The sequence below is a fragment of the Kogia breviceps genome, chromosome 5, assembly GCF_026419965.1.
Source record: "Kogia breviceps isolate mKogBre1 chromosome 5, mKogBre1 haplotype 1, whole genome shotgun sequence".
In the NCBI taxonomy this organism is placed as follows: Eukaryota; Metazoa; Chordata; class Mammalia; order Artiodactyla; family Physeteridae; genus Kogia; species Kogia breviceps.
Genome location: NC_081314.1, coordinates 20,549,934 through 20,562,011, shown reverse-complemented (window position 1 = coordinate 20,562,011; position 12,078 = coordinate 20,549,934). Strand labels below are relative to the sequence as shown.

The window sequence follows — 12,078 nt, the reverse complement described above, 5'->3', positions numbered from 1 at the left end:
GAACACGTGTCCCCTGCATTGGCAGGCAGACTCTTAACCACAGAGCCACCAGGGAAGTCCAGGCCATTTGATCCTGAATAAATAGCTCAGTCTCTCTGTGCCTCAGTTTCCTCATGTAAAATGGAAATAACAATGACACTTGCTCCACAGGGTTGTAAAGATTAAATGATATACGTACTTAAAGCAGTTAAGGGAATTCCCTGGTGGTCTGGGGGTTATGACTGCTCATTCACCACTGGAGAACTAAGATCCTACAAGCCACATAGCACAGCCAAAAAAAAAAAAAAAAAGCAGTTAACAAAGTGTTTGGCACAAAATGCTCAATATATATTAGTTATCATTAGTAGTATTCAACTCATAGTGGCTTTTTACAAACTCATTTGTTGGGTACTACATTCCTTGTTACACATAGAAAATATATATAGCCAATATTTGCATGATTTTAAGGTTCTAAAAGCCTCCACATGCATAACCTGCTGGGAGCCTCATAGTGATCCCAGGAGGCAGTCATCATATGATTATCGTTCCCCACTCAATGTCATCTACGGGTGGAGAATGGAACTCAGAGAGGCTGAATCATGGCCCGGAGACACACAGCCACAGGCCAACCAGTCAGAGCAGGGTTCACGGGTTATGTTCTCCTTCAGCTGCTCCCAAGCCTTTAATGGACATTTTTGTTGAACTCTTTATAGCCCCCAAACAGCAAGAACGGGCAGAACTACTACTGAGATGTGAGCCTTTTGACTTGGGATTTCTTAGCCAGTCAGTTAGGTTGGACTATTTGCACATAATTCTGTAAATAAGTATTCATATGTGGTGAAGATGGCAAATCCAGAAAGCCAGTAACTTAGGAGAGAAAGCAGTTTACTTTCTCCTATATCACTGCCTTGTAGACATTTTATCAGACTGCACTGAAGATAAATGAGGGAGAGCTCTCATGTTTTCCCTTTTCCCCAGCGAAGAGGAGTAATCAGAATATGTCCATCTTGCTCTGGGGAGAAGGTTCAAAGCACAGACCTTCCCCCTAAATTCACAGTGTGGTCAGATGGGTTTTTACAGGGAAACAGGGACTATCAGGTCAAGTTTGTTCACTCCGTGTTTGAGCAAGGTGTGGGGCAATTGGAGCACTGGAGGGGGTTACAAATTCCCAACATTTATCAAAATCACAAATGCCTACTTTTTTTGGTAGGGGGGCCGCATTGGGTCTTCGTTGCTGCACGCAGGCTTTCTCTAGTTGCGGCGAGCAAGGGCTACTCTTCATTGCGGTGTGTGGGCTTCTCACTGCGGTGGCTTCTCTTGTTGCGGAGCACAGGCTCTAGGCTCGCGGGCTTCAGTAGTTGCAGCATGCAAGCTCAGTAGTTGTGGCTCGCTGGCTTAGTTGCTCCGTGGCATGTGAGATCTTCCCAGACCAGGGCTCAAATCTGTGTCCCCTGCATTGCAGGCAGATTCTTAACTACCGAGCCACCAGGGAAGTCCACAGATGCCTACGTTTTTGATTCAGCAGTTCCACTACAGGAATTTACCCCTCAGAGATCCTCCCATGTATGGAAAATGAGGGACTGCATCATTGTTCATAATAGGCCAAGACTGGAAACAAGCTAAGTGTCCGTCAGTGGGGAACTTCCAAATAATCATAGTACTTCCAAGCAAGGCATTACCATGCAGCCCTTAAAAAAAATGTAAGTGATCTATATATACTGCTATAGAATAATTTCTAAAAATGTGTTAAGTACCAAAGCAAGGAGGGATGCTCATACGTATTTATTTATAAATATATGAAATATTTCTGGAAGGAGATATGAGAAACTAGAGACAGGAGAACAAAGTAAGTAGGACACAGGAAGAGAAGGAGACTTTCTACTATATATCCTTTAGAAAATCTTTTGAATTTTATTCCCTTTGCATGCATTATATGTTCAAACTAAATAAATGTTGGAATATAAGCTGGTGTGGGCGCCGATAGAAAAAGAGTGATTTTTAAATCAAGTGGCTGTTTCCTCTGCGTTAGAGGCTGCGGAGTGGTGACTGGAGAAGGTAAAGAGGGAAGGACGGGTTCAGGCCCTGGTTCCCCCTACTCACCCCTGCCTCCCCACAGCAACAGACGGAGGTGGCCCGCAGGGCCCAGACCCACGAAGAGAAGCTGGCTGCTGCCCTCAGGGTGGAGGTGCACAACACTTCCTGCCAAATCCAGAGCCTGCAGGCTGAGACGGAATCCTTACGGGCGCTGGTGAGTGGGCCAGGAACAGCCTCGGGCTTTCCTGCGTGAAGTTTTACTCTCAACTGTCTACTTATAGTCACATGGGTTTCCCATCCCACAGCACATGAGTTTTGAGGCCTGCAAAGGATCATCCGATACCAATTGACAAATGTAGTAGACACAGTTAGTGCCCCAGCGAAACCCCTTCACCAGGCTGCTGCCGTGACTGTTGGCTGCTGACGCCACAGGTGCCCGGAGACTTGCCCTCCGCCAAAAAGAAGACCTGGCCTAGGATGGTAGGCGTGCCCCCCCAGTCCTCAGCCGTCGGCCAATAACTGACTGACAGTGGGGTTTAAAAACCCAGCCCACTTGCTTCAAAGTGGACTCCGCTCTGTGGTGTAATCCACACTCCAGAGCTCTCCAAGGGATCAGGCTGTAGCCAGAGGCCAGCCAAGACCACCTCCTGGCTTAACACTTTACATTGCCCTGAAACTGCTTTCCTTCTCCCCCTTTTCCTGAAAGGAACTCCTTAATTATTGGCATGAACCAGGATCCCTGTGTCTGGCTCTGCTTCTGGGGAACCCAAGCAAAACTAGTAAGCTAGTTAGCTCTTCAGACTCACTGTGGTTTGTGGATGGATCTCTTGCATTATTAATTATTATTATTTAGTTAAAATGATTATTAATAATACAGTAATCCACCCTCTGATCTCTTGGATGGACTGAAGTTCTATTAGGGTCAAGCATGGCTCCTCCTGGATGCCTCCAGGGGGCCATGTGTACTGAATCAAACCACAAGTGTTCATACACACCAGAGTGCACGAAGGGGCTGGGTTGTATAATCCCCGCACAGCTGAGGTAGTCTGGACGTCGTAGAGGCCCAAGAAGCCCCTCTCTCCCATCAGCCTCAAGTCCTGGGCTATTTGGGCACCCGTTCTTCCACCACCCCCCATACACCTCATCTCAGTATTGCCACCCATAACAGCTCCATCACAAACCGCCAGCCCCACCTCCCACTGTAGCCACAGCCTGCCAGGAAGTTAGCTCAAGTATTTGTTCTAGTCGGTTCCTCTCAGAAACAACTTTTCCTCTGCCTGCTGCCAAGAGCACCCCATCACCCCCAGTTCCCTTCCTTCAAGGGTCTTCAGTTCACTTGGTCCGTTGTCCTCGGCAACAAGATCACACGGTGCCCAGTCAGCTCAGGGAAGATGCTCAGTCTTGCTACAACACGACACATGTCTCGTTGCTCCACTTTTCTCCAAGTTATCCTCTGATGGGATCTGGGTCAGTGCAAGGGGGTGTGAGGAAAGGATCTGAGGTGAGAAAGATCAGGAATCTACAGTCTAAATCACTGCTACTTTAACTAAAAAATTGTCTGAAAGAGATTGTGTTGTTCAGTGTTATGTGGATTTTATGCTAATCAGTTTTATTCACCTGCCATAACCCTTGATAAACATCCTAATGTTGGGAATGCAGTTGCTTTAGACACAGTTAAGAGGCTGCCATTTCTCCCCCAGATGTCCTTGTGGCTGCCAAAATTGCCACCCTTCTGGTGATAGAAAGTTCCAGGCAAAAGGTGAGGGATGTATCCTCAAGCCACATCATCAAAAACAAAGCCTGGAGAAATTGCAGCCTAAGTAGCTGGTGCACATCACTCAGCTCATATTCCACACACATGTATTGGGAGCCTACTATGTGCTGAGCCCTCCCTTAGACTTGGGAGAGGCCATGAAGAATTAAATGTTTCCTGTCTTCTAAAGGCTCATAACCTGATTGGTAAAAGAAAACTGGTACACAAATGACAGAACAAAGCAGGGGTACTTCCTGTGTTCCCCAGAGTGGTTGCTTCCAGCAGTCTCCATCCTCACAAGCCCCCAGCCCGCCCTTACCTCTGCCCCTTGGCAGATGCTGTCACCAGCACTGTTCTGCAGAGAAGATGAAGGTCCTCCAACTTGAGGTCTCCAGCTTCCATTTCCCACCTCAAAATATCTCTGAAGCTTTATCCACCCTCTCCTCCCTTCGAAAGACTCCACCTGTCCCCTGTTGCACCATCTGGGACATTCCTCTATCTACCGTCCCCTCTCTCCTGCATTATCAGTGTCCCCACCCCCTGGAATTGCCTGTGGGTAAAATAGAAAGTCTTCCTTTGCCAGACCTTCCAATACCACCCAACTCGGGCTTCATTTTAAAGCCCACAACTCATCCTTTGCTTTCCTACACTCGAGCCCTTGGATATGTTCTCCCAGGTCTAGAAGGAGTCTCCTCCCCCTACTCTGCCCCCTCTACCGGCTCCTGTCATCCACACGCTGGGCACAGGTGAGGTGGAGCTCACCAAAGGGAGTTTCACACCCACCGTGAAGCCTAGACCCTGACCCCAGAGCTGGGGTGATCCCTTCCACCTGCCAGCCACTCACACTCAGAGCCCCCTGGTTCATGTGGTTATATCAGCTCATGCACTGAACTCACATTAACTCCTGGAGGGCAGGGACCGTGTCTAATTAGTTTTATGTCCCCAAAGCACTTGGTACAGTGCCCCAAACACAATTTCTTCCAAGCGATAGAAACAGTAATAAGAGCACGCTCACCTGCGTTATCTCATCAGAGCTTCATGGAAACATTAAGTAGGGTGGACTGTGACTGCGTCCCATTTTGCCGAAGAGAAAACTGTGGCTCAGGAATTTGCCCACTAGCGCGAGTCATAAGTAGAGAGGCAGAGCTCTCTGGCTCTATCACGCACTAGATGGCGGCCGTCCTGTGGAGCTGGGGACGGGCACTCAGACCCTGGAGTCTTGAACCCTGGCTCCTCTACCCACTAGCTGTGTGCCCTCCCAAAGATGCTGTTTCCTCCCTTGTACAGTGAGGATCTATTTTGGTCATCACATCCATCTGCTGTGTTGGTGGCTTAGGACAACAGGAAATCATTTGTTCATTTATTCAGCAATTTAGGGAGCGCTCGGCAGAGATGGCTCTTCTCCATCCCATGTGGCATCTGCTGGGCTTGGAACGTCCAAGAACAGCTGCTTCAGCTCACATGCCCGCTGCCTCAGCTCTGCATCTCTTTTTCTCTCTCCACGTGGCCTCTGCACGTAGCTGGCTTTGACTTCCTCGTATCATGGCAGTCTTGCATTGTTGCACTTCTGACATGGCATCTGGCTTCCCTCAGAGGGTGAGCCCAGAAGGTACCAGGCCTCTTAACACCTGGGCTTGAAAGTCCCCGAATATCATTTACGCAGCATTCACAGACACAGCCCAGATTCCACAGGGATCTGCCTCTTAATGAGGCAGTGCAAAATCATGGAGAGAAAGTGCAGGTGGGATGGAGATCATTGTTGCAGCTGCCCTTGGAAACGTGATCAACCACTGAACCATTGTAGAATTTTCCTCGTAAAGTCATTGGCATGATTAACTAGGTAATGCAGGTCAAGCCCTTAGCACCGTGCCCGGCACAGAGTGAGCAGTCAATAAATGGTATCTGTTATTAATTATCATTATAAAATTATTATTGTAACCACTAGTATAGCAGCCCCAAGTTGGCATCATCTGATCACCACACGTAAACCCCGTGGTCCTGACTATTGGGACAAATAGGACAAGAACTCACCCCCCAACCAGAAGATGGAGCAGTGACGGGCTGGCTGGGCTTGGAACCCAGGATGGGCTGCCTCTGTCCCCTGTGGCTCTAGCAGGTCAGAGTTCTGGTCGCTGGGCCTTGCAGGCAAGGTTAGGAACACAGGTGAGCCAGAACAGGTAGCACACACGTCTACGTCTTTCCGACATGGCAGAGCTCATCCAGCCATCCTGCTACCCTCAGTCACAGCAACCTGTGCACACGCAGGCCCTCACAGCTATGTAAACCTCAGACAGCCAAGCTGGTGACATTTTCAGCTCCTTTGCCAACAAGGCACTGTTCATAGCGGCAGCCGGGCATCAATAGTGGTGTCTGAGGGCTCCTGAGCTCTGTGTTCAGTCAACTCAGACCAGGAATGGACTTCAGTCCAGAAATCACAGAAGGTCACTATTTTACTTTCCGGAAGGCTTAGCAATTTAAGGAAGTCCCTTCAGATCTCTAGAGACAAGAGTAAGCATGCTTTTGTGATCTCAGTTTGCTTGCTGGTGCTGTGTCGTGAGCGGGCCGGGGCAGGAGACCCACAGCAGTGGCTGATCATAGAGACTCAAGCACAGGCATCTCTGTGAGAACCAGGCCAAGATGTCAGGGACATAGGTGCAGAAGCTTGACTTGGACTCTAAGGGTGGAGTGGAAAAGACGTGGCACCTCTGATCGGTGTTCCCATGAACCAACCTTGGGCGGTGGGTCCTACGTCTTCAGCGAAAAACCCCAGGTCACATGGAAAAGTCACCATGTACACAGGGCAAAAACTATAGACAGATGATCCAAACCTGATTCCACGAAAGGTATTTCCAAATCACAGGTGTTACAGGTCCAATGTCAACAACCACCACTCACAAACCAAGCAGCTTCCTGATAAACAAAGGGAGAAACCCCAGAGAGGTTGGAACGAATGATTCTCAAAGTCCAGGTGGCCATTTCTGCATCCTCACTGCCATGGAGGGGCTTTCAGATCTCACCAGCAAAATAATAACCAGACCAGACACTGATCTAGATTTATCTCCACTAATCACATTTTGCCACCTGTAGACATACCTAGGATGGGAATCTGACTCAACTTCCTCATATCCTGTGGAATTGGGAAGATTTAAATAAGATAATATGGTGGCCCCTGCTTAACAGTAGCCATGATTCAAGATGACGTCATGACCAAGAATCTTCGATTTCAGCCACAGTGGTCAAAAAAGGGTATAGAAACTTGTCTCATCAAGACTTGACTCAGTCCAATTTAGAAAGATATTTATTTGTTTCTTATGTGTTATATAAAATAAAAAGCCAGATGCTAAATTATAGAACTACATAATTACTACTACTGAAAAATGTTAAAGAGAGAGGCATACCATTTTTTTATTGGTCAGCCCTACAGTTTGCAGGGCTTGGTGTATGGCAAGATGAGAAGAAAGTTTCAGTCTAGTGGGGAGACAGATAGGGCAATAAGTGCACCATAATACAAGTGCTGTCACTTGGGCAACACACACACACACCTATTCTGTGCCAGGCCCTGTCCTGTCACTGGGGTTACAGAGACTAGGTTCCTACTCTCAAGGAGCTCAGCATCTGCTAGAGAAGACAAGCCCCTGAGAAGCTCAGCCCGCTATGATAAGTTCAAGGGCATGCATGTGCTTGGGTAGCTGTGAAGCCCAGAGGAGGGACACCCTCACCCAGCCTGGTGGTGGCAGAGGCAAGAGGGCATCAAGGAGGTCTTCCTAGGAGAGGTGAGCCCTGAGCTTGGACGTGGGGTGAATAAGAGTCAGCCAGGTGAGGAGAAGGGGAGATACAAGCCCAGATTTGGACTTTAGACAGTGCACTGTGGCTGCTGCAGGGGGATGCAGAGGGGGAGGAACCACAGGCAGGGAGATGAGCTAGGAGGCCACGGAAGTTACCCCAGGTGAGAGGTGATAAGAATTGATCTGGGGCATTGGTGGCTGGACAAGAGAGGGCACATATGGGAAAACGTTTCAGAATGTACAAGAGGTAGGACTCAGTAATGATTGAATTTGGGAGGGAAGCAGGATCAGGGACATATCTTTCCCCGGTTTCTAGCTCATGTGGGTTCACCAGCTGGAGCACAGGAGAGGAGGGGCCAGCAGGTTCCAAAGGAAGCTGATGGCTCCATTTTGGACACCTTGATTGGAATGGGGCCCATGGCCTGCATATATTTCCAGTAAGAACCCTCAGTTCCGAGTCTGCTTGGGCGAGAGATCTGTGCTGGATGCATCAACACAGGAGTCGTCCACAGAGATGACCAAGCTGTGAGTGGAGTAGAGACCAACCTGCACAGCACAGCTCAGGGAGAGGAGGGGGCGAACGGGCAGCAAGGGGCAGAGGAACGAGCAAGATGTGCTACTAAAACACTAAAAAACCACAGTGAGTGTGTAGAGGCCAGAGATATTCGTCCTGACTGTGGGAATCTTGGAGGAATGCAGGAGGAGACTGCATTCCAGCTGGACAGTGGGTGGCGGTTCACCAAGGAGGGAGGTGGCCCGGGGGTGACAAGTCAGGAGGCAAAAAAGCCCCGAGACGGTTCAGGGAGCAAGATTTCTTTGAAAAAACACCTGCAAACTGCCTCGTGTGTGTGTGTGTGTGTGTGTGTGTGTGAATCTCTCTCTCTCTCACTTGTCCTCTCTCATTCTCTCTCTCACTCACCTGCCGCTTCTCTCATCATTCTCTCTCATCCGACTCTCCGGTTCCTGTCTCTCTCCGCCTCTTTCTTCCTCTTCTCCCTCCCCACCTCCACCCCTGTCGGAAGGATCAGTGACTCAGATGAAGCAAGACTCTGGCCTCCCCAGGAGGATTCATTACTTCCCCACTGAGCCACTCAGCCCATCAAGGTCATCGTCCTGGGAGAAACAGACAGATCAGGCCGATGCCAGCCCCTCCCACTGCCCTGCCCATCTCCCTTTTCCAGGCGCCTGCCCTTCGGCCTTGGGTCTGGACCGTATCCCCTCTCTTGTAGAAACGAGGCCTGGAGAACGCCTTGCACGACGCCAGGCACTGGCACGACATCGAGCTGCAGAACCTGGGCGCCGTGGTCAGCAGGCTGGAGGCGGAGCTCAGGGAGATGCGCACGGAGGCAGAGCAGCAGCTGCAGGCCCGCGAGCACCTGCTGGCGCACAAGTGCCAGATGCAGCGGGACGTGGCGTCCTACCATGCGCTGCTGGACCGCGAGGAGAGCGGGTGCGTCTCTGCTCGGCTTTGTTAGGAAAGGAGTAGATACTCATGGGTTTAAACTAGACACTTTTTCAAACACTATAGAAGCAATTAGTGTAAAAAGGTGAAATCACCTCCCAATCTTCCCAACAGCCAGCCCCACTGCCACTGCCTGTGTCCTTCCAGGATTTTTCTGTTCATATATATGCAAATATATAGACAAAAATATATTATGTACTTAGGTATGTATACATATATGTGTGGATGTGTGTATGCATTCATGGATGCAGACATACAGCCACACACCATAGACGTACCTATATGTGTTCATGCATACTTCCTACCATACATGGTAGCAGTTAGGAAAGCTTTCAGCTGCACGTAATAAAACCTAATTAGTGGAGCTATAAACCAACGCTCCTGAAACTTTAATATGCACTCAAAACATGCCAAGCCTGGCACCTTTTTAAAATGCAGATTCTATTTCCAAAGGTCTGGGGTGGGGCCTGAAACTCTGCATTTCTGACAAAACTCTCAGGGGACACCTATACTGCTGGTCCACAGACCACACTTTGGGCAGCAAGGGCATAAACCATGTTTACCTAAGAGTTCCAGAAATGAGGTAGGCCAGGCTGCTCCGTGATGTCAGTCAGGTCCCAAGCTCATTTCATCCCTCTGATATACCATCCCTGTCTTCATCTTTATCACCCCCAATTGCCCAATGCCTACCACAGCCCCAGACATCATAACCAGACATCATGCATGGCCAGAAAAGGGGAGGCAAGAGGAAAGAGCAGAAAGGCTTTTCCCTGCATTGCTCACTCCTTTTTTCAGTGAAGGAAAAATGTTTTGGGAAGGCTCCAACGGACTTTTCCTTCTATCTCACATGACCAGACCTACCTGCAAGGGATGCTGGGAAAGCAACTATTTAGCTTTTCCAGCCTCCATACTGGAGAGAGGCAAGAGGTTAGGAATGGCATGTATACCTCTATGTATGTATATGTGTGTATGTGGTATATATACATATATGTATACACGTGCACATATATATGTAGTCTTTTTTTAATGGGTAAGGATTCCCGTGGCATATGCATGAGTCTTGGGGCTTAGCTTCCTTGCCAGCTTTTTAAGGAAATTGAAGCCTTTATCACAATTCTATATCTTCATATTGCCCTCCAAGGTCCCTTCTGTGGCATACATTGAATGAGGAAGAGAATACATAGTAGAATAGCAGCTCTAAGTGACAACTTATCAATTACGTAGTACAACCCCTCCTGATTCCAGAGTGAATAAGAAGGCCAGAGCAGAAAAGGATTTGCCAGTTATCAAAATAGGAGGAAGAGGCAGAGCTGGAACAGAGCCTAGATCTCCTGGGTCTCCAGTGTGCTCTGTACCATCCCTTTCTCAGAAGGCAAGAGGGCCACATGGAAGCAACCTAACCCTTGCTCTTTCAAACAAAAACATGTCATCCAGCTCCTTTCCAGCTGTCTTTTTATTGGATTGATTTCTGTTGATTATAAAAGCTAGATGTTGGTAACAAAGCTAATTTTTTCAGATGCCTATGAATATCTGAGTACCCAAAATCGTATTAAACAAACACAAAAAGTAACAAGATAGACTGAATTTACTTCAAGAATATAAGGACTCCATCCAGTGAGTGCCTGCTATGTGCCAGCACAGTCTTAAGCTCTATGTTATCATCATTTCTCCACAAAACCCTGCCAGAACTACATCATTTATCCCCACTTTACAGACAGGAAACAAAACCTCAGAGAGCTTAAATCATTTGCCCAATGTCACACAGCTAATTACCATGGAGGTGGGATTTGAAAGCCAAACTGTCTTGTTCCAAAGGCCGAATTCTTTCCATGAGACACCTGCCTTTCGTATAATTCTGTTGAGATTCCTTTTCTAATTTTCATCATCCATTGCTTGTCTCACTCAAATGTGTTTTTTGGGTTTTGTTTGTTTGTTTCAGCTAATGGAGAAACACCCTCTTTTCATGAAGAAAATGCTGCCTTCCTCACCGAGTGAGCAACGAAGTTCCTTGAGGAGTCCCCACCCCCTCACAACCCCGACCCCGCATCTTCCCTCACCCTCCCCACCCCCATCCCAAGCTGGATTCCCTGCTGGATTCCCCACTTGGCTCAGCTTGAGGTGACAAGCTTCCTGGAAGTGGAGAGTGTCCTGCTGCCTGAATTCAAATAGTCTGTAGCTTGAGCAACCTCCCTTGCCCCTCTCCAAATAAATGCTTCATGTGTGGCTTCCAGTCTGCCCACCTTGCTCAATCCACTGTCTGATGGAGATGGATATCACTTTACCTGCCTGGCCTTTCCTCATGGGGCCATTCTTAAAGGCTTCTGGAAGGGTCCTTGAGAGTGGCGCCATCTTCCTTGTTGTTCAAGGGTCAGCTGCTCTTGGGTTTATCAACATAAATGTGCTTCTTGGGCGAGAGTTGTGCTCGTGGCAGGCAAGATTGCCCCCACAGGAGGCAAAAACAACGTTCTTGCTAGAGAGGGGGTCTGTGTGTATCATAGCCACAGGCATCACAAAGCATTTGGGTGTCTTTAACATGCTCTTCGTGGGTAGTTATGCACAGACACACCCACTTCACTGCTGTCGGCAGAGCACTTCTCGATCAGCTTAAAGGGAACTTCAGTTTAAATCTGTGGGGGATGAATTAGGCTGTGGTTGCCTACACTTGCAGCCTCAGAATATACTTCCAGGGTCCTTCCCCAGCCCTCTCAGGGCCCAGGCCAGCCAAATATAGTTCATGAATCCACCACATACCCAGCCAAGACTCCCCTGCCTTCTGATTAAAACTGAAACCACCACCTGTGTCCTAGCGCAGTCTCTCATGCCTCCAAAACCACACACACGCAGCCCAGACTTAAGTTCTCAATTCTTCCCCCAAGCTTCTGTCAGTCCACCTGTCACACAGAATTGCAGACCAAAATATCCAAGCTAAGTCTCTGTCCTCATGTAAGCTGCCAATCCAGACGGGACGATGTGTCCAATATGGGCACATTGGAAGACACCCTCCCTCAGTACATGGGCTTCCAAGTAGCTAAGGCCGACATAAACAAATGAAATCTTATTTACCC

General features: G+C 48.5%; 1 protein-coding gene across 1 annotated transcript in view; it reads left to right on the top strand.

Moving 5' to 3' along the window:
• BFSP2 (beaded filament structural protein 2) overlaps window positions 1-11,207 on the top strand; it is a 67,402-nt gene extending 56,195 nt beyond the window's left edge. Inside the window, exons 5-7 of the mRNA XM_059065347.2 lie at window positions 2,096-2,227; window positions 8,781-9,001; window positions 10,953-11,207. Coding sequence (XP_058921330.1) covers window positions 2,096-2,227; window positions 8,781-9,001; window positions 10,953-10,956 — 357 coding nt within the window. The 3' untranslated portion in view covers window positions 10,957-11,207. The remainder of the gene's footprint in view (window positions 1-2,095; window positions 2,228-8,780; window positions 9,002-10,952) is intronic.
• Window positions 11,208-12,078: the final 871 nt, after the last annotated feature.